Genomic DNA, 23,782 nt, shown 5'->3' with positions numbered 1-23,782 from the left:
AGAATGGAATGGAAATAAATGAAAAGAATAATTTTAAAATATTCTTTCATTTTTTTGTTTGAGATTTTTAATGAAGGGAATAAAAAGTCTATTAAGACTTTGCTTGAGAGTTTATAAGGGAAAGTATATTGGTTTATGAATTATTTTTAGAAATTTTTTATGGGGCTTTGTTTGAGAGTTTATAAGGGAAAGTGTATTGATTTATGAAGTATTTTTAGAAAATTTTTAAGGAAAAAGAAAAAAAAAGTATAGTAATTGATTTTTTAAAACAGTTTTTTACAATTTTTTATTATTATAAAAGTGATATTAAAAATTTCTTAATATATTTTATTAACAAATACTTTAAAGGCATTCGTTAATTAGGGGAAATCATTAGGTCCACTAGGAGGATTGTTGATGTGGTCACTTCTGACCTCTCAACTAATAAAATACTGTTATTTATGCAAATATGACATCATCTGGTAAGTTTTATTTTTTATTCTTTATACTGATTAGGAAGCTCACATATACATTTGTATAGATGACATCATCTCATTGGTCAGGAAGGACCACATCAGCAGTCCTCCTGGTGTTAATAATAATTTCTCGTTAATTGGACTTTGAACTAATATTCCAGATGGCACAATTTCTATTTTTTTGATAAACTGACGGCGACGTACGTACTTTCAAATAGAAGAATTGTGCTATGAGCTTAGTTGGTACTTAGCAATGTCACAAATGAAGATGAACGGAATGACTAATTTGAAAGCAATTTCAAATATGAGGAGAAAAATGATAATTTTCAAATATAAGCGATCAAATGAAAACACCCTAAACATAAAGGATAAAAAAAAAAAAAAAATGAATTAGTTGTTTTAACTTTTAGGAGCATTTCATTAGGATGGTTTTATCCCAAAAAAAAAAGAAAATAATAATTGGGGATGGTCCACCCTTCACACGGATAGAGAAAATTAATCGATAATAATTGGGATGGTCCATCCTTCGTACGGATAGAGAAAATTAATCGATAATAATTGAGATTGTCCACCCTTCACGGAGGTAGAGAAAATTAATTAAGCTTTTAATACGAGAAGATGGCATCTCATGAAACCATTCTCTCATAACCTATGGGACCCACATATTTATGAGACCCACATATTGAGAATAAGGCCTTATATGACAGTTCCATTTATGCAATTCAAATATGCTCAATCAAAAGTTTTCTCGATTATATTATATTACCCTCTCAGGTGGGCCATTAAATTTATCTCTAAATATTTTTTCGAACTTTGTGCTTTTGCTGTAAAAAAAGAAAAAAAAAATACTATTAACTTTTAAAAGCCATAGTTATATGACCGTACCATTTATGCAATACAATATGATCAATCAAGAGTTTTTGTATAGACCATATTATATTACCCTCTCATGGTGGGCCATTAAGTTTATCTCTAAATATTTTATTTTCCGAACTTTGTGCTTTTGTTGTAAAAGAAAAAGAGTTTGGTTAATGTGTCTTAAGGCACACATTAATCATTTATTTTTGAAAATATTTTATAGAAAATTAAAAAATTGTAAAAAAAAATTAGTAATTTTTTCATAAAAAAAAAAAATCTAAAATGGTTTACTATTGTATACCCTAATAGTATACGTTAGTAAAATTCAAAGAAAAAAAAAACTTTTAACACATAAGCCTTAGTTATAAAAAAGAAAAAGAAAAAACTTGTAAGCCTAGTGAGTGTTGATTAAACAAGAATATATATATATATATATATATATATATATATATTTTGATGAACAAGAAGAATATGTTAGATGATGCTCTAAACAAGAATCTGTTAAATGATGCTCCTGAATAGTCAAATATTCTTTCTTTCGTTTACCTGCTCTATTTTTCACGCATATATCCAAAATGGTTGTGGGAATGTCTACGCTTTAACATATAGTATTAGAAGTTTTTCACACACACCATCCATAATTAATGTAATAACGTACATGTTTTAATGCACGAAAGCAATGTGAAAAAAGAAAGGTGAAATATCCATAATTAATGTAAGGATGTACATATTTTAAAAGCATGAAAGCGGAAAATTGTTAGCTACTCCTAGAGTATCATAAATGCATACTCTTTCTTCTTACATGAATGGTAGGTTCTACCATGAATTTAATTAGTGAGACCTACCATTCATGTGAGAGAAAGGAATACGGAGTACCGACATTTATGATATTTCGGAAATACATAATAATTTTTCAATGAAAGCAATATGAAAAAAGAAATGTGAAATAATGGATGGAGGAGAATCAAAAAGCTAAATGAAAAACAGCGGAATAGGATAATTGCAGAGGAAAATGGAACTATTTCACATTTAAAGTGTTTACATGATTGCAAAACAATCGAACTGAAGACCAGCAAAAAACAATGAAGAAAAACTGACCCCATTTTAAAACAAACAGAAGAGATGATCTAGAGATCACAGACAGATCGAACCGTAATTGGCAAAAAGAAACATCTAACATGTAAAATCCTATCTAAAGTGTCTGGGTTTCTTGAGACATGGAGAACTGATTTGAGGTACTGTAAAAGCATCATTGCTCCATTTCCGGCTAGTTCTTTTCACGTTAGTTGTCTTTTCTGATTCCTTAAATGGGTTCAGAAACTCAGTGTGGGGAAGACAAGGAAATTGAGGGGATTGAGGTGAAACTTGAGGAACCCAGTTGGCCAAACCTTCTGCTGATGGAAATGAACTAATATTTCTTCCAAGATCTTGATCCACAAATGGAAGAAAATCACCATAGGACTGCACCAATAATTAGGTAAGCTAATATTAGCAAATTAATAAACTTGATGCTCTTGAAAATAAAAGCTATCATAAATCAAACAAAACAAAGGCTTATTTTATTTTAGGCTGCACTGCAAACCTTACAGAAACCACTGTAATTAGCTGATGAAGGGTCAAGAAAGTCTTCAACACGCCAACCCGGCAAGGTTTCCATCAAATACTCTGATATGCTGCTGGTTGAAATAGAAACCGTGCTATTCTCATTTTCATTGATCTTGATAGTTGGTGGTGTTGTTTTTGCACTTGAAGGAGAGGTCAAAGCTTCATTATGAATTGGTTTTGGTCTCTTTATGGATGACTTTGTGCTTCTATTCTCAGTACCAATGTTTGCATCAGAGGCAGTGGAAGATGATGAGGTTGGATATAAAGAAGAAGAGGCAGAGAGCTTTACACCTGTGAGAAGAAACCTATTGTGTATCTGGGTATGTTCATTGGCTTTGTGAATTGGAAGGTCACATTCTCTACAAAGAATTGCTCTATCTTCTTTGCAAAAAAGAATGGCACGCCTTTCCTGCAATTTAGAGAAGATAATTAACCAATAGTCCAATATCATCAATTTCTTCTTCTAATGGTTGTTTTGAACCACTTTTTTTTTTCTTCAACCAAAATTACACAACAATAACAATGGCAAAGTCTAAGTCCCAGAATTCTTGGGTCGGCTATGAATTCTGAACAGACTAATCAGGGTCAAGGAATTATAAAGAGACTTTATTCATTATATATGACTTGCCTCTCTCTTATTATCGACTAGGAGGAAGGAGATGAGGAATGAGTACCTGACAGATATCACAAAGAGGGAATTCTTTGGAGGAGGGGTGGACCAAAGAGAAGCGTGTGTGTTTGCTGGCGAGCTTGTTTGCATGGTGGATGCTTTTATCACAGCTATCACAAAGAGCAGCTTCATCTGCAGGGCAAAATACAGTGGCTCCTTCTTTGTCACACACGTCACACTGGATCTTCATGATCTCTTTTCAGCAACTCTCCTTCTTGATTTCTCTCTCTAATCTACACAAAAACTCTGACTGATGAGGGAAAAATAACGTGAGGGAAAGAGACAAAGGGTTATGGGCTACTGGGAATTTGGGGCCAGAGATAGCAGTCAATTAGCTCTCAGAGATCTCGACTCTTTGAATTGTCTGGCTACAAGAAAGCTATTCATATATGCCATTGGCCAGTATTTCAAAGCCCCCCTGCCTTCTCTCTCTCTAGTATGTATATACTTAGAGTAAGAGGTACCAACTTGGCTTTCTTGGCTTTAATTTTAGAGTTGTGACAGTGACATAACCAATAATTGTCACCACATTTTTACAATAGTTAAAGCGGTAGTTATTATATATCTAAATAAAATAATAAAATATTAAACTTGTTGAATTATAATTAAAAATAAGAATATTGTAAAAAATAATGTTAGGATCATAACTTGCTCACATGACAAGTTATAAGTAGTAGATTTGTGAACCCATCATTTTTACTCAATTATTCACTACTTGTCACGTAAATAAATTACAGTAAAAATTATAATCTTATCATTTTTTTTATGGTAAAAAGAGTAATGTTTAGCCCACACTAACAGTAGCAGACAAATGTACGCACATAATTTCTACTGAAGTTACCATTTCAGTACAAGATATATGTACGGCTATACGCAACACCCAAACGAGTATGACCGTGAAATTTTACTATATGTCTATAAAATTACTTGTAATTTTAAGGTTAAAACTGTCACTCTACTTCTGACTCTGTCTGAAATTGAAAGCATGGGAAGCATTTATCTGTCTATTTATTGATCCCTGCTCTTCTTTCAAAACTGAATAATATGATCATAATGAGAGAGAGAGAGGTTGATGGAGCAGTGTCAGCTTATGGGGAGACCACAGGTAGTTGATTTTTATTTCCATTACCTTTTTCTGGGATGGGCTAAATTAAACTCAATATAATATTCCCCACTGATCTGGAATCTAGCCCATTCGATCCATTTATAGCATTTCTTTTCTTTTTTCTTTGGGCAACATGATGATTGTCTTGTTCATTATAAATATACTTTTCCAAAATCGATTTATATGTAACAATTTCCTTAATTATAAGTAAAATTTAGTCACAGTTATTTGTTTGTTATATGTTATGTTCTTTAATTAATTCAACAATTTGATTTATTAGTCAATGTAAATAATGTTATACAAATATACAAGTATACATAGAAACTATGTGACGGCTTATTGGTCAAATACCTTTTCTTGTGTAAAGTTACAGTTTCCAACCATATAATTAAATTTTAGAGAATTACTAGGAGCATTAGAAATTTGACTACATACTATAGTTTTTACATTAATACCAATCATAATTTTTTCGCATCAATTTATAAATTATTTATAGTAAAATTTTTATAATAGTTTAGCATTTTCCTAAATTTAGCGTACCTTTTTCTTATTAGAAACTAGGTTGTTATAACGATTTATTTTTACATTTTTTTTTAGGTGCAAGCATATTGTATTTTATTTTATCTACATGCAATCAATTATTACCCAACTCAAAGGAGATTGACAGCATTTTTTTTTTTTTTTTGCTGAATAAAGGGGATTGATAGTTAATTCATAATTAACAGTCCCAACTCCCAACTGTGTTGTTTTTCAGTAAAGCCAGATTGAAGGCTTTGCTAGGAAAAGTTCAATTTGACATATTTAAACACAAACTCTTTATTACTACTTTCAGTATTTGTTGGTGATGAGTAATGACCTTATGTTGGTATAAATCACATAGTTTTTTTTTTCATTACTATGCTTGCATTTCAACCGTTTGAAACACGAGTAATTCTTAAGTATTCTCAAGATATAGTGAATGATGCTCCCTCCTCTCATATTTATGATGAAGTCTACTCATTGAATTCATTGTGAGGTCCACCATAAATATGAAAGAAGGAAGTACCATTTTGCTATGTTAGTACGTAAGTATTTTCCTTGAAACACATGCTGGAATAATTACTTTTAAGCATAGATTAAAAATAATCAATTTAACCAAGAGCCTTGTAACTTACTTTATACCTCCCTATACACAAAGTGTTTGAGGGTCTAAGGAGGTAAGAGTTCAAACTGCATAATTAGTAGCATATTGTAACTATCTTTAAAAAAAAAAAAAAAAATCAATTTAATTTCTATTTGTGAGTTTAATAAAATAATTCCAAAATGCTAGGAATACTTTTCCTTCTTCTCAATAAAAGAGGTTGACCTTATTATTCTACTCTTGGTTACCAGAATCTACCTTAAAATTCAAGAAATTTGAATAAGTGTGCTTTTGTTTTATAGGTCGGTCCTAGGTCATGATATCAAATCAATCAATTTGAAATAATATAAATTATCTTTGGCGTGCTTGAGAATCATTTGAGTAAGCAAGCTGGAAAACAACTACAAAATAATTGGATTTTGAGGTGTTGGATACATAGGTGATTGGAATTATCAAAGGTTCAATAACATTGTTATGTAGCAATAAACTATTGGTTTATTTTGTTGAGTCATCCCCTAAAAGATAATGTACAATTATTTAAAGGATATCAAGGTACAACTGATTATTTTTTCCTAGTAACACAATAAACAAAATAAATTAAATTGATAAAAATAAGTTAATCTAAACACACATAATTCTTTTTTCTTCTTTGCTAAGACAAACATCTTAGGATTCATATCTATGGGTGATGACAATAAAGAAATCTCGTTATAAAATAGAGGAGATTATAGGACATATGTTGATGTTCTAATAGACTGAGTTCAAGAGACTTAATTCAAAATATGATCAAATTTGTGCTGCTTAAAACGTATATAAATTATATGTTCTTGTAGTTATTCTTTATTTTCTAACAAGGCTCATGGATTCTTAGTGTGGTAATGTCTTAATGTAGAAATCATGTTTTCCTTATCATATTTGTAGTTTTGTACATCCTAATTAAATCCTCAATTATTAGAAGCAATTGCTTAGAAGAATTATTCCCACCCTTCAACTTAAATATCTTCATTTGCAATAACAAGATTATAAAGAAAGAAAAGTAATAAAAAAAATTATATTATATTTTATATTAAAGGTAACATGGATAGCGAAGTATAAAAGAATTGTGTTTTAAGAAAATTTCTACTTTTTTTTTTGCTGAATTAAGAATTTCTACTTAAACAAAGCAGAAACGTATACATGGGTTTGTTTTGATACCACTTATTACTGAAAATTGAAAATACTGTAGCAAAATAATTTTAAATGTGTGAATAGAGCCGTGGGACCCAGTTTTAAAATTGATTTTGCCAGATTTCGTACTTGCGGGTCCCGTAAACAGTGCACAGGACCTAAAAAAAACGCAGATGCGCAAAACGTGTAACCTGCCGCTATCCAAACTAGACTGTAGTGTGCGTTTGTTTAGCAACACGTCTGCGTTGCTGTTACATCTGCTTTTTTGACTGGTTCCATGACACTATTTATGAACCAGCACAAAAACGCGTGAACAGTAATAAATGAATAATATTTTATCTTTTAAAAATTATTTTGTAATAATATTTTTAGTAATAAATTTTTAATTTTTAACAAATAAATAGTATCTAAATAATATCTTAGAAAAATATTTAAAATCGACATTAAATAGAGGAATTTGGTTTCTCTTTTCAGTGATAAGAGCATCCTTTCTAATATTTAAATTGGTGCACAGAGTTTTTGAAGAATCGTACCTAATAAATAAGGGAGCATTGAAGTTGATGAAAGCTACTTTTTAGTCAAAATTTACGGTTCCGACTCTCTTAAAATTTATATGAGTGAATTGTACTATAAATGTCTGTGCCACGTTGGTGTTTTCTTTAGTTTAGACAAAGGAACATCTTGTCACAATTATTACTTCGTGATAGTTTTCTTTTGTTTAAGAAATAAATTATGCTGTATAAAATTCAGCTGTAAATTAAAAAATAATAATATTTACACTACAACAAACTTTAGTTATTTCAACCCTCTTTTATCGAGGGTTTACTAAAATCTGTCAATATAATCTATAAATACAAATGCGGGAGGCTATATTACTTCACTTTATTTCAAAAGTTATTTAATCCCTCAAAATAAGTTATAATACCCTTGAAATAAATGTGAAAAAAAAAACGCGTCAGTTTTTTCAGCCCACACCCTTTGATAAAAAATTTCAATTTTTTCAGCCCTTAAAAAAAGCCCACAACAAAATTTTCATCCCTGGAAAAAGCTCAACAAAATTTAAAAATATAGCCCAAACGTAAACAACAAACACAGAGCTATTATCACTCTTTCGTTGAAGCCTGAAACTGAGAGAGCATAGAAATCTCACAGAGCTTATGGAAATCTCATAGAGCTCGACGATCATCGATTAGGTACGTAATCGCACAGCTCTGATTAGGTACGATCTCAGTTTTGTGACTCTTCCTCTCTCTTGGCGTTGTGTTTCTCAGCTCCGGTTAGGTACGAATCACAAACCCTAATTTCGTCTTTGATTTTTTTGTTTTTTTGGTTTACCCACACTTTTTCATCGATTTCCCCATGATTTTCGTTTCACATTTCTCAGAAAATTAAGCTCATCATCGATTTCCCTATTTCTATTTCTAATTGATCATTCGCTTTAGAATCTCACTGTAACGTAATCGTTTTCCTCAGGTTGTAGCATAGAAGGAAGCTGAAATCACTGAGCAGGATTCGCTTCTTCTGGTAATCATCATCAGAATTCCGATTTTCTGTCTTTCAACTTCAATTACGGACAATCGCATTTGAATTTCTTTAGCAGAAATTTACATCTGAGCATAATTTCCTTGTTTATGTGATCAGATTCAATTTTCTTTTAGAAAATCCATAGAATTATTTTTTGTTACTTCATACTCTGTTTCGAGTACTCCATGTAAAATTTGGTTAAAACAAATGGAAATTATTTCTCATTTAATTTTTTGCTAGATCTTAGAGATTTAAGATCGAGAAATTTAATGGTTGTGTTATGCTAATTGAAATTTGAAACAGACGAGGAATCTGCTCCAAATTGCTATATTCAATATTAGTTACATCAAAGGCCTGTATATCAGAGAAATTTAGTAAGCTTCTTGTATTTTTCAGTTGTCATGTGTATGTGTGTGCAGTTTTTGTGTTTAATGTGTGGTGTGTGTGATTGTTGCAGTCAGTTGACTGAGGGTGAGGTTGGTTGGGTGTTGCCATGGGATTATGGGAATGTTAGGTTCATGGGTCTCAGCTTTGGGTTGTGGAAATTGAGAGGGAGATTACTGATAGTGGAGGTTAGTGGTAAGGGGATGAACCTAGGGGGGTTTATTTGTCTTGGTTGGGTACATCCACAGCATGAATTGGGTTTATTTGTCTTTCAAAGTGAATTATTGGTTTGGTTTTATAAAATTTTGAGTGTGATTTGACTGTAATGGAAATTTGATGGTGGGTTTAGTTCTTTTTAAAGTGAGAACCCTGTTTTCTGAGCTGATGTTGCAATTAGAGTGATGCTGTCTTCTAAAGTGATGTGGAAAGATTGTATAAATACTGTTAACTGCTGCCCGAAATGCAACTCACTTATAATAATTTCTCGAACAAAATGGATTTTTTTTAATCTTCATGGGGCATCCTAGTATCCTACCCTTCTTTCTTTTATTGTTTTTTAGTTTTGTTCACTCTTTTGGCAGTTGACTAGATTCTATCATTTCTTCTTTTGCAGCTTACTTGGACCTGCTACAACTTCTATCAGTCAACACCAACAAAATTGGCCGGGGAGAATTATTTCTTTCATTCTGGGCAGGTGAGTTATCCCTATTCTTGTGATATACAATGTTTTTGTCTATGTGTGTATGTCTTACACTACATCCATAAATACTTGTTTTAGGACATGACTGTGGGCTTCTACATAAGTAAATGAATGCACTTTGGATGTTTGTTGTTAGAATCCCCTTGATCTCCCATTATTTGATATTTACTTATACTATTATGAATGTCTTAGTGGTTGGACAAACAAATCGTTTACTCTATTGCTTCAATTGTTGAATGATGCGCTTTCTAAAGTTATTGTAGAGTTGCCAGATTCATTATATGAGGCAAAGAAGATGATTCGGGATTTGGGTCTTGATTATGTGAAGATAGATGTTTGTAGAAATAATTGTATGTTGTATTGGAAGGAAAATTCCAACAAAAGTGAGTGTCAAGTTTGTGGCCTCTCAAGATGGAAACCAAGTGAAGGGAGTTATTCGTGAAGATGTCCCGACTTGTGAAATTCATAGCATATCATTTCAACAATTGTGAATGATATGCTTTAGGCATTGAAATCAAAGAATATTTGCTGGTATTGTCAAATTTCGAGTACTTTAAGCTTTGACACTAATTGCTAATTTGGGCCTTGGTTTTGAAGTGTGTTTTTTGTCCGTTGCTTTGGAAGATGAATCTCAAGCAGAAGCCTATGCTGAACAAAAGTGATTATATGAATCGCTATCTAGAGTTTTTACTTTTTATGGTAGCCTTATATTACATTTCCTTCTAAATCATCAAGGACTATGACTTTGTCATGCAGGGTGGTTAGGATAAGTTGGATGTGTGAAGTAAATCTGGAAGCGGTTCTTCTTGCATTGTGCTCAAAGCAATTCAGCTAAGCATAAGTGCCTATGTCTTGTTTGCAGCTTAATTTGGTTGCAAACTAGAGTAAAAGACTGTGGATATTCTGATTATTTTTAAATTTTATCACCAATGAAACAAGTTCTAGCACTTTTCTTTTGTTTTCTATGAATCAGGGGTTTTTGAGAAAACCAGCAACTACTACAGAACATCTGCACCTGAGTTGAAAGAGAAAAGAGCAAAGCCATTGGAAGAGTGGATGAACATAGAAAGCAGTTTTGGTGAGCTTGATGATATTAGTTTAGTCCAAGCTAAGCTGCCAAAAAAGCTGAAAAAGAGGAGGCAGATGCTGTCTGAGATATAATTGTGTTCCATTACATTTTGTAAGCTTTCCTTGTTTGCCTTTGCTAACAAGTTTAAATTGGCAGATATGAGGAATACATTGACTACATGTTCCCAGAGGAAACTCAGACGACTAATCTTAGAATATTGGAAGCTGCACATAAGTGGAAGAAGCAAAAGAGTTCTGATAAAGACTAGCATGGTAACGTGCTTTTGTAGAATTGAAGCTTTTGGTGTAAATACATAATTGCTTTTTTAATGTTAATTGGATGAAAATGAAGTAGCCTTGACAGTTGTTGAAGGCCAAAATTTCACAAGAATGCCCATTCCATGAAAAGTAAAGAAGACCCAATTCAAGCAGCAAGAAGAATCAACATTAAGGCCCTATTTATGTTCAGATTTCCAGCAAAAAGGTCATTAAAAAGTCCAGCAAAATTCAGTGAAAGAACTGGGCCGGGATACCTAGAGGCTGCCAGACGCCCGGGATCCTCAGGTAATGCAGGACAGCTACTATAGGATTGAGACAACTCAAGAAAGGTACCACGAAATACAAGAAATGAAGAACAGAGATGTCCTTCTCAAGTACCCACTAGTGCAGCAAAGAATCAGAAAGTATAAAGTAAACATTCATGAACAAAGGAGCTGTACCACAAGGAACCAAGAATGAGAAAATCATACGTAGAAGCAACTCGAAGAGAACTTTCAACCCAGCAGTAAAAGATTCAAACTATTTGGGAATAATGACAACAAGGAAATAACACCGACAGCTAAGTCTGAAAAATGAGAAACCTTGAAAGAAGAGAGATTGAAGGCTAATTGCTGAGGACGCCCCGGAATGGAAAGTCAGCAAATGACTTTTAGAGAAACAGTAATAAAAGATGAAAACTATGAGAAAAAAGGGAAGAGACTAGCCCTTGAGCAACTGTCACAGCACGAGCTCTGAGGGGCAAAAGAGAGAAATCACTAGTACCATGGAGCCCTAGAAAACACACTATAAAAGGAAGAGAAAACCCATGTTGAAAGGGGGAGGATTTTCAGTAGGAAGAATATCATAACAGAGTCATTAGAACTCTGTAAAATTTAAGAAAAACAGAGGAATGTCTCCCGGTATCCCAGAAACAGCCACTATAGCACATACTTGGATTCAAAAGGATTCAAACTTTGCAAGTTTTAGAGGCTTGAATAGCCATCAAAGTCTGTAATTTTTGAGCTTATTTGAACCTTGTATCACGTCTTAGTGAGCACATTTGTAATCCACAATCAAGAAAAATAATGAAATATCTCATATTGATTTGAGAATTTCTAACAATTACTTTGCATATTTCTTTACTGCTTCTTGCTGCTCAATACATATATATTCTTGCTTGTAAAGTTGAGTCCCTGCCCAAGCAAAGCCACTCAGACTTGAGTTCCAAATCCCACAAGTCTTGTGCAAAAGCATAAGTCTGTGAGAATTGGGGCCAGGATCCTCGTGACTGAATCATTCTTATGAAATTCATTTACATATATGTATATGTATTAATAAATATATATATATATATATATATATATATATATATATATATATCATAATCTAAGAAACTAACAATTATTTGAAGATATGTGCATTGTATAGTTGTTCTTGTGTAGGACCTATAGAGGTAAAAGGAAAGGACAAAACTTCATTGCATAACAAGCATGGAGAAAGATTGTATAGTGCACAGAACCAGAGATTCTGGGTTCTTACAGGCCTAATACGCCCCGGGATCCCACGACAGTACGCCCGGGGAAGAATCGCATTTTTGCCTTGAGGAAATTTATGTGACTTGCGCACAACTTGGTTCGTAATCAGCCCCCATTTAGCTGCGGTGAACCAAGCCCAATCCACCAAAACACAACTACTTGGCCCAGGATCCTTGGGCCTGTGTGCTAAAGAAAAAAGCACTCTCACAACAGTTAGTAGGGCAATAAGTTTTGCTAGAGAACTTTGCATTTCTAAGGTAGAGTTTGAAGGAGATAGTCAGAGAGTTGTCACAGCTATCAACAACCAGGCGCCATCAAAAACCATGGTTTGGTCATGTTATTGAAGAGATTTGGATGTTGTAAGAGATTTTTCATAAATATAGCTTCAAACATGTAAAAAGAGAGGGCAACCAGCTTGCTCATTCCCTTGCTAAAACATTGATGGGCATTTTTTTTCTTCTTCTTTCTTTTATGCTCTTATGAGAATGATTTCTACCGAATTTTGAATATGCTATGAAATAATTGTATGTTCATAGCATATCATTTCAACAATTGTGAATTTTTGTGTATGTATATATATATTTGTGCATGATTGTGGTTTTTTTTTTTTTTTTTTAAATAAAATAAAATCTTATTTTGAGGGTCAAGAGACCCCTTAAATAACCTTATTTATCAAGGGTTGTAAATATAAATTTTTTAAACCTTGGTAAAAGGTTATTTAAGGGTCTCTTGACCCTCAAAATAAGATTAGAGCACTTGTTTTAAGGGCCACGAAGGTCGTTAAAATTTCTTTTTCAATGGTATATGTTTCGAAGGTTATCAAGGGTCAACTGGACTCTTAAAATAATTTTTTTCAAGGGTTTTTAATACTTTTTTAAGGGTTTTGACCCTTGAAAAAAGTTAGATTTGTTGTAGTGTTAGTTTTTTTTTTTTGAGAATGTAATAATATTTAATTCATTTGATGGAAATTTCAGTTGTTATGATTTCGGCAGATAGTTTTTGGATGTGAATAACGTGATTTTCATTTTAAGAGGAGTGAGTCATAAGTAGTACATCAAATGTTGCATCGAGCTAAGTAAAAATGATGTATTGCCGAAAGGTTTTTTCTTTTGGTTTTTTTGGGGAAATTACTAGTGTATATAGTTAAGTGTACAAATAGTACACACAGTTGTAATTTACAATAGAACTCCTGATTCTTCGTCAAGAATTTAAAGTCAAGTTCACATGGTAGCTTTTATAGTCGAGTTCACCTGTAAATTACAACTTCTATGTACTATGAATACAGTATGGGGGTATTTGATTCATCATAATGTGACATTAAGATAATGTGATATATTTTATAATTTTAGATTATGATAATGTTAGAAAAAATATAATAAATCAAAAATTTTAATGTCACATCATCGTAATGTACATTACATCAAGGACAGATAATACACCCAATTATAATTTACAAGAGAACTCTTGATTCTCAATCATGAATTTAAAGTCGAGTTCACTTATAAATGGTAGCTTTTTTAGTCGAGTTCACTTGTAAATTGCAACTTTTATGTACTATGAACATACTACGGGGGCGTTTGGTTCGCCGTGATGTTACATTAAGGTGATATGATATATTTTATAATTTTAGATTATGGTAATATTAGAAAAAATAAAATAAACAAAAAACTTTAATATCACATTATCGTAATGTGCATCACATCAAGAACACATCGTAGCAAACCAAATGCCCCTTACTTGTTTTTGGTTTTTGTTTTTTTTATGAATGAATTATTGTGACATTGGTTCTTATTCAATTGTACAAGTTGATTTGGAATGAATGTAAAGATCATAGGATCTTGGGGTAAAAAAAAAAGGATTGTGAACGAAAGATTGAAAGGAACATGATGGTGAATTGCATGCCATCAAATAATTCATTTTATCAAGCAAAAGCTTGGTGGCTATTCCTTATATCATTCATTATTCGTTGACTAATACACGTTCAAATGAAAAATGTGAAAGCAAGAAATTTGAGGAAAGAGACTTTGATTAAAGAATCAAGGAATTGCCGCCAAACTAAACGACAAATAATACTTTTTCAGACCTCAATATGATTGATCTTTTATGGAATAAAAAAAAATTATAAAAGACATGCAAGTTGTCAGCACAGCACAAAAAAGGTAATAAGCAGATAAGAAAGGAACATTCAACCATTTTAAATTATTTTATTTTTGTGTATGCTGTATAGTTTCGATACTTCTCACATGGATGGGTTGTTGAAGCATATGAAGTAATTATGAAAGCCTCACAAATTGTTTAGACAAATCATGTGATAAGTAAAGACCATTTCTTCCCAACGCTAGTGGGTGGGGGATAGGTGTGTTTGAGAAAAGACCATGTGTGAGGAACACATAATTTCATATTTGGACAAAAGTTGGATGATGATTAGTAAGTTTGTGTCTGATTCTAGGGGTGAGAGATATAGGGGGGGGTTGTGGAGCAAGCAAGCAAACCAGGTTGCTTAAGCAATTGCAATAGTTATCAATTTGAAGATTTATGGATTGTAATATTGTATAGATGGATTTTGTTAGAATTTTTTTTCTAAGGTAATTGTTAAGAAATTTGAGGATCTGTTTGGTTGTGTTGTTTAAACAACACAACACGTATTTTCACACACATATATTTCCACAATACTTAAACAACGTTATTAGAACAACATTACCAAACGGGTCATGAATTATACAAAATTTAATAAAAAAAGAATTTCATAGATTGAAAACAACAACTTCTCCACAAAAAAAAAAAAAAGTAAAAAAAAAAAAAAAACATGCAAATACATAAAGTTTTATAACAAGTTTCATTATCAATACTGCAAGTTACATCTCTTTTAAATTTTAGTTCAATAATTTTTTTTTTCTTTTTGTTTGAAATGACCTAACATATTGTTAAGGTGATCAAAGTTTAATTTTTGTTAGGCCTTGAAAAATTTAGGGTGGTCACAATTTTTTTTAAGGGTAGACAAATTATAAAATTTTTAAACTTTATATATAGTAATTATTCTTTTTAGGTCAGGGTGGTCCTATGCCCACCATACATTCAATGTGGAGTCGGCCCTACAGTATTGGTTTAGAAAATATTTTTAAAAACTTTTTATGTAAAAAGAAAAAAACAATAAATTTTTCTTATAACTTTTTATATTTTCCACAAAAGTGGTATCAAAACTTTCCTAAAATGATATATTAACAAATGCTCTAAGGACACTTGTTAACCATACCCTTCTTTCTATTATTCCAAAAGTTTAATAACTCAACTAATATCTATTGATATTTCTAATGAAGACATTTAATGTTCAAATTTTCCTTCTTAATTATTGAATTATATTTGGACAAAGTTGGTTGGTGATTAGTATGTGTGTCTCTGATTCTAGGAGTGATAGGATTGAGGGTGGAGCAAGCAAACAAGCAAACCATATTGGTTGAGCAATTGCAATAGTTACCAATTTGAAGATTGTAATATTGTATATATTGATATTCTTTATGTTCTACTAAAAGTCTTGTAATTCAACTAATATATATTGATGTTTCTAATGAATACGTTCAATGTTCAAATTTCTCTTCTTAACTATTGAATTATAAATTTATTTATTTATTTATCAGAGATCATAAACACTTTCTTAAGGGTGTATGTGTTAGTGTGTATGTGTTAATATGGTTAGGCCTAAATAAGGTCTTTCATGAGAAGGCCCTTGAAAATCAAACACTAAAATGTTGGCACTTGGCACTAGTGTACTTTTAATCCATGAAACTGAAAAGCTGCGGCATCAAATTTTGGGGTTGAGCTGGTTTGAATTTAGTGGGTTAAGAGTCAAATAACCCTTTAAACACTCAACCATATTTATAAATGTCTTCGATGAAAATTGATTAATATGGTTAGGCCTAAATAAGGTCTTTCATGAGAAGGCCCTTGAAAATCAAACACTAAAATGTTGGCACTTTGGCACTAGTGTACTTTTAATCCATGAAACTGAAAAGCTGCGGCATCAAATTTTGGGGTTGAGCTGGTTTGAATTTAGTGGCTTATGAGTCAAATAACCCTTTAAACACCCAACCATATTTATAAATGTCTTCGATGAAAATTGATAGATAATTCGGCGCATAGTTGACCGTTGAGCAATGTTGCGTTGGGGCAATAAAAGATGTGTACGTATGTACTCAATGCGATCATGCGACAATAACACTCTAAACAATGTGGTTAGCTCTGCTCTCTTAGCTCTAACTCAAAGAATAACAATAAATAAAAGGGGTACCCTATAGTTTTTGGGGTTCCAAAAATCAATCATGAAGCTGGTTCATGAATGTTCAAGATTGACATACCAATAGAATCAAATTTCTTCAGCAAACTAGTCAATGGGAAGGCCCCATGGGTTGGTGATCGAATTGGTGGTACATCCAAAATCACCTTTTTAGCTACTTCTTGTTTAATCATAATAATGTCAGCCTAAAAGCTTAGAAACAAATCTTGGTATTATTTATGTAACATGTGCTTCAAGTCTCCATCAATCCCTAGCCTTTTCCATCCAAACTAGTTGTAAAACTTATATTCTTTTTGCACCGTACATCAACATGGACCAGCCACCAAAAACTGTTCCGGCTGGTTTGTTTGTATATAGGGGAATGAGCTGGATTATTGTTATTAATATATATATATATATATATTTTTTTTTTTTTTTTAAGGGGATGGAGAAGGGTTCGAGGGAATTTTAATAGAAATGAGGGGAGTGGTTCCACTTATATTAAAACAACAATAATTTTTTTTTTTTTTTTGAAACTAAACAACAGTAAAATTCAATTATGCCCTTAAGGTATAAACTTTTATATATAGAGGGAGGGAGAGGGAGAGGAGTTCAAGTTTCACCTAGTGTAATTTTATAAGAGTTATATCTTTTTTAAGATCATAAATTTCTTTTTAATCTAACGGTTAGAAAACACTCTAGCAATGTCATAATTATTCCCTAGAAATCAGTGGTTGACATTAACTCTTCCTATTATTCATCAAAAAAAAAAAAAAAACTCTTCCTATTAAAGAGTAGGAAAAAAAATACTCCTAAATAAATAACAGTCACATTCATTACTTTTTTTAAAAAGAATCTTTTTTTGTTTTAACGAGAGACTGTCACATCACCTATTAACTAAATAAAATGTGGAGATTAAAATCCACTACCATTTACCATTATATATTTAAAACAAAATGATATGTCCAGTTAAAAAAGTACTAAAGGACATTTCAAAAAAAAAAAAAAGTACTAGAGAAAAAAAAAAAAAAAAACACTGAACTCTCCCATCTCCATAGTCATCGTTTTCTCCTTTCTCTATCACACGTCTATTTGCTTCTAAGCCTCAACCATTGATTTCTAAATCCATTGTTTCAAGGTACTGGAATTAATTAGTGCTATAACAACATTTTCTTAAGAATCACTCATGGCCAAAGTCAAAATTATTTGAGAACAATTGTTGTGGCTGAGTTTTTCTAAAACCCTCACGACCAATTTCGTTTGAGGTCTGCCAAAATAATAGGTCTAAGGGTGAAAATGGTTAGAAAAAAAAACTCATGGCTGAGTCTTTCTAAAACACCCTACGTGATAATGTATTTTGAAATTTTCATAATTATTATTATTTTGAAAACTCATAGCTGAGTCTTTCACTTGCCTTATCATAATTTCAAAACGTGATAATGTGTTTTGAAATTTTCATAATTATTATTATTTTGAAAACTCATGGCTGAGTCTTTCACTTGCCTTATCATAATTATTATTTTGAAATTTTCATTTCAAAAAGCAAGGATTACAATGTCAAAAAAGCTGTAGGAATGGACTTGGCCAAGATTGGTTTTGTAATATGAGAAGCCAGATCTACGGGGAAAACTCTTCAATTCAATGAAGCTATTTATGAAAGAGGCTAATGATGAAAAATAAATCGGCCACAAAGAGTCTTTGCAGCAAGATAGGTAACCAATCTGACTTGGTGGTGCTCAACATAATACCTGGTGGCTCCCTAGAATCATCTATACTCTAGGAGGAGAGAGAGAGAGAGTAGAGAGAGTGTATGACACGTTTTTGGAAAGGAGAGACTGGTATAGAATGTCATAAATTTAATAAATGAGATGCTAATCACAATATCAGTATTAATGAGTTATTTTTTTTTACCGTTAGATCTACTTAAATCTAATGGTTTAGAAAATGTGTAACTTTAAAGAGTTACACCATGTTTAACTTGAACCTTTAAATATATATATATATATAAAACAAAAGAAGAGAAAAAAAATGTTAAAGACTTCAACTTGAAGCAATAAACAAATAAAGCCCAAAAAATGTAAACAAAAGAAGAGAAAAAAAGTTTTAAGCAATAAATTATATAACATATACTGATATACTCATACCTACGTGCTAACTGGCTTTGTGAAACTGAAAAATGTATTTATTTATTTAGGTTTTTTATTATTTAAATTACCATATTATCACATATTAATCAGTAAAGAAATCAATAAGATTGACCTGTTAATGTAATTTTGCATAATTCACAAACTCAACTGGGTCATTAAAAACCAACTAGGTCATACGGTTTACTCAGAACCCGCAAGGTTTTACTGGTTTTGATCGGTCTAATGCATTTTACGTTACTTGTATATACAAAATCATTCTCATATGTATACAAGATTTACATGTGTGTGGATATCATGCATATACTTAACAGTTAACACATACGAGAGTGCCAATCTGGGGTTTTTTTTTTTTTTTTTGGATTGAATTTTTGAGAATATTTAATTATACATTATACATATCTTGTCTCTTACATTATGTGGGTTTTACAAATATGATTCCCACATTGCTTAAGAGAGTGTATTGTGTATAGTACAAGTTGCCCCACCCTCCTTTAAAATTTATCATGGCTTTTGAGTGGAGTTTGTGGCGTATCTTTGTATTAAAACTATTTTCCTTCTCCCTTGTGTTTGACCTTCATTTTTCTGCTAAATATACAAGCACTATCATTGGCACAAGTGAGAGGGTAAATAAAAAGGGAAAGTAAATATTATTGAATTATTAATTATTTCATTAATTTCGCTTGATCTACAGTAGAATCTTAATCTCTGTATGAACTGGATAATATATATATATATATATATATATATTTTTTTTTTTTTTTGATCAACTACAAAGGAATTTTAATGAGAAAGAAACCAATCAATTTTAAAATATTGGCATGCTCCAACAACATGACATTACAAAAGTATTGAGGAGCTAAACCTATAAGATTTTTACCATTCTTGTGATCATTAAGTATAACAATGAATTTCCCCCCTCCCCCCGCCCCTTTTTTTTCATAAATGATAGTTCACTATGATTTGGAGAGACAGTGGAATTTTTTAGAGTTTAAAGACAAAAACTTAGGTGTTTCTTGCACTTATGGTTAAAATTGATTTGTAAATAGCCTAGTTAATAAAAAGATTGATGGAATGATTTTTCATATATTCTAATGCCAATATTTGAATAAAAAATAATGAATGTTTTTTTGTACAAAATAAGACAAAAACATGCATGTTCTTGTTTAAGTTAATGGTATTTCTATTTAATGTTATCTTTATATGATAATTCTAAATGTTATCGGCCTCATAGTCATACATGCAAGCTTTAAAGTCTTGAAGAATAGTTTTTTAGTTAGTTTCAATGTAGCTAACATGGATGGTGCGGTATTTGCCCAGCAAAAGGAGGTCGGTGTGGGGGTTGTGATACGGGACCACTTCGGTGCGGTGGTGGCAGCAGTAAGCAAGAAGCTGAAAGCTCCTCTGGGCGCTCTTGAGGTGGAAGCTAAAGCAATGGAGGAAGCCGTTAATTTCGCATGGGATATGGGGATCCGAGAATGCATCTTCGAGAGTGATTCTCTAAAAGTGGTGAATGCTATGCTTCGCCTCACAGACCCACCCTCGACCATAGCTAATAATATTGCTGGGTCTTTGTCCCATCTCTTCAAGTTCCGTGTTGTCAGCTTCAGTCATGTGCCTCGGTCTAGGAATAAAGCTGCCCACATATTAGCACAGGTCGCTAGAGGCTTGTCAGGTCTGAATGCTTGGGTTGAAGAAACACCGGGTTGTATTGAGAACGTGGTGTCCCAGGATGTATTATTTTTGTCTTAGTTTGAATAAAAGTCTTGGTATTCACATAAAAAAAAAAAAAAAAAGATTAGCTCTCCATTGAATCCTAAACTCATCAATTTAGGTGTTGCTTTATGTTTAATTATTTTAGAAGAATATGCAAATTTTATGCCTTAGGTTGAATTCTCCATTGCAAATTTTATGCTTCACATATTATTCATTGGGATCAAATCAAGAAAGCAATTTTTAGGAGATGAAGAATGTGGTTACATTTAAATACATAATTGTGGGCCAAAAAATTCATGGCCCAGGCCCGCCCTATATCAAGGCCCAAGGCCTGATCTGAGGAGACCTATTGTCAAGGAAGAGTTTAATGCACGGATAGAATAAGTGAAAAGACTACTCATACTGTAATAGAGAACTCTGTGCCTGACAAGCCCCTATTCTTGACCAAGCTATTCAACCTTTACGTCTACTCCCAACCACTGGAGGTATGGGCGGATAGGACAAGTCTTCTGCCCGAAGAAAAAGCTCACACGTGGACCCTAAAGGGAGGGAGGAATACGAGTATAAAAGGAAACGAAAGCCAGAAGAAGGGGAGGCTGGGAAAAATGGCCAACAAGCAGAGCCTCCCATCCCACCTCTAGGAGAAAGACTCCAGGGGTGAAAATACCTTAACGATGTCTGCACACCACAAAAATCCCACCGCCGGGTAACCAGGGGAAGACCTTAATGCTCCTCGGACGAAGTCCGAGGAGTCCAATCCCTCAGGGCTTGAATGTCCAGGCTGAAACCCTTTTTTACATGAGTTCCCCTAAAATCAGGTCCGGATTATCGCCCAGTGATCAAAGGCCAGCCTTTTAAGCCCACTCTCTACAAATCATATTGTGAGGGATCTTTTTTGTACCAGCCCAACGTCATTCTTGGGCCGTTAAATAATCGTGTCCCTACAATAATCATACACCTTATATTTTCTAATATCCTGAATTAAAGAAATTCCTAATTGTATAGATCAATTCGTCATTGTTTCCTCTCGAAGATGAAATGTTAAATGATCTCTTATGTTTGTTTCCTGGATGCCTTCTTTAGCATACAGTTAGATTGGTTTTGTGTAAGAAATATGTTTTCCTAAATGAGTTGTAAAACCCTTTTTTAGTCATTTTAGGAGAGAGAGAGAGAGACAGTTTCAAAAACTTTTAGAATTCCATTTTCTGATCTTGAGAATCTCTCGGGGATTAATGTGGGACTACACATGAAACTTTATTTAATACATTAGGCATGACAAAAGTCACTTTTCCCGATTACAATTACAGAGAACATGGTAGAAAAGCACAATATTGTCATTGAACCCAAATCGGAAGGTCTCTAAGAAAGATAGTGCAACTAAAATCAAATTGTGATATTTTATTTTTTGCTTTATGTCAAAGAGAGGACATTTTCTAAAATTAACCCTGATTTGGTAACAATAAAGTAATTATAATATTCCGATAATATTCTATAATAAATTATCAATGGTTACTAATTAATTAATTGATTAAAATAAGTAAATGAAGATTCAAGTGTCATGGAAAGGAAAGAGAGGGTAAGGCACCTATAGCAAGCTTTACTTAATGGTTTAGTTTATAAATAACCTAATTAGCTCAAATATTGACAAATAATTTATATATTTTTATGTTTAAATTTGAATTTATACGTATAGTGGTAAAAAAAGTTATAAAAAAAAAATTTTCTTGTGTTTATGTTTATGTTTGTGTTAATTTTATTTAAATAATATGTTCAAATAATAATTCAAAATTTTATATACCCGTTTTACTTTTAGTTTTTCATATTGAGTCTCTTTTATATTATATATAATAATAAATATTAAGTAGTAGTTCATCAAACTACTAATAAAAGGAAATAATAAATAAAATTTGAATATAAAACTCATTTTAAGTACAAAAATGATTTGTAATTATGAAATTTTAATTTGCGATACAAAGTATTTTTTTTATTAGAAAATTTATTTGTGAAGTAAAAAGAAAAACTTTTAAGAATGAAATTTATGATATTAAGTTAGATTACATACTATTTTACAAAACCAACACAATAGTTTTGGACATCTCTTCAATAGAAAAACTTGGAGAAACTTTAAAGTTAAACCTATCTTGAGTATCCAAGTGTCATTTTCCAAGTTATTAATAGTCAGGACACAAGAAGTGATACAAGATGTCATTTTGTATATATGACTTAGGATGATTAGAGAACTTAGAAACCAATAACAGAATTATGAATCATTTATTATAAATGTAATAGAAATTTTGTGTAAAAGAGTTTATAAATATTACAATATTAAACTAAATATCTGATCCATTTGCCTCTTGAATAATGAAGGAGCAGAAAAATTAGCAATCTTTAAGATCAAAACCAACCTTGAATTTACGCCGTGGCATCTTCTTGAACATAGCCCATGCCAATTTAGGGATAGAACTAGGTGGGGGCCGAAGGGGGCCCATGCCCCCTTAGTCTTAAGAAAATATTATATATACATATATATATATATATTTATATATTTATATATTACAATTTTACGTTTGGGCTCCTCTTTCAAAAAATTTGGGCTCCCTCCTCTACAATTTTACATTAATTTGACTGTAATAGCATTTGTATTAGTTGTAAAATAGCATAAGGTTCCAAATTTGTTCAATCAACCCTAAAATACACCCCATCAATCTATGTATCATTGTGCAAAATTACATTTGTACTACAACAATTGTGTAATTACACAATTACTATAGCACAAATGTATTTTTGCAAATTTACACAATTATTATAATATTAATGTATTTTCGTACAATGATATATAAATTGATTTTGATGTATTTTGGGGTTGATTGGACAAATTTACATGATTACTGTAGTTGTGCAAATGAATGCAAAATATTCTAATATAGTAAGAAACAATGGTGTTTTGTAGATGCTTCTCATCAAAACACATAAACTATCTATAAAACTATAATGGACAAAACTTAAGTACAGTATCTTATGTACTGTTCTTTAGGTTCCTCTCTTAAAATTCAACCATATGGCTACTTAACTGAAAACTATACTTCCATTCTGTGAAAAAAAATCCGCATAGCAAAATCTTAACAAGAAAACCTAAAAAACAGTACTTAAGTACTGTACCTAAATCTTGCTCAACTATAACTACTGCATGATATATCTTCTCC

General features: G+C 32.0%; 1 protein-coding gene across 1 annotated transcript; it reads right to left on the bottom strand.

Moving 5' to 3' along the window:
• Positions 1-2,313: 2,313 nt before the first annotated feature.
• LOC126706404 (B-box zinc finger protein 20-like) lies at positions 2,314-4,026 on the bottom strand. Its single transcript, XM_050405825.1, has 3 exons — positions 3,593-4,026; positions 2,896-3,327; positions 2,314-2,774 (listed from the first exon to the last, which is right to left on the bottom strand). The coding sequence occupies exons 1-3, from the start codon at positions 3,776-3,778 to the stop codon at positions 2,502-2,504; spliced, it is 891 nt and encodes a 296-aa protein (XP_050261782.1). The 5' UTR covers positions 3,779-4,026; the 3' UTR covers positions 2,314-2,501.
• Between the last annotated feature and the right edge of the window lie 19,756 nt (positions 4,027-23,782).

The sequence above is a fragment of the Quercus robur genome, chromosome 11 (assembly GCF_932294415.1).
Source record: "Quercus robur chromosome 11, dhQueRobu3.1, whole genome shotgun sequence".
NCBI lineage: Eukaryota > Viridiplantae > Streptophyta > Magnoliopsida > Fagales > Fagaceae > Quercus > Quercus robur.
The sequence above is the reverse complement of the archived record's forward strand: the minus strand, read 5'-3'. Positions and strand labels throughout refer to the sequence as shown.

Bases quoted from the DNA above. Each gene is read 5' to 3' on its own strand.
- LOC126706404 (XM_050405825.1), bottom strand. From the start codon at position 3,778: ATGAAGATCCAGTGTGACGTGTGTGACAAAGAAGGAGCCACTGTATTT. The intron at 3,328-3,592 runs GTACTCATTCCT...TCTAAATTGCAG, and splicing joins CTCTTTGTGATATCTGTCAG to GAAAGGCGTGCCATTCTTTT. The intron at 2,775-2,895 runs GTTTGCAGTGCA...TTATTGGTGCAG, and splicing joins ATTACAGTGGTTTCTGTAAG to TCCTATGGTGATTTTCTTCC.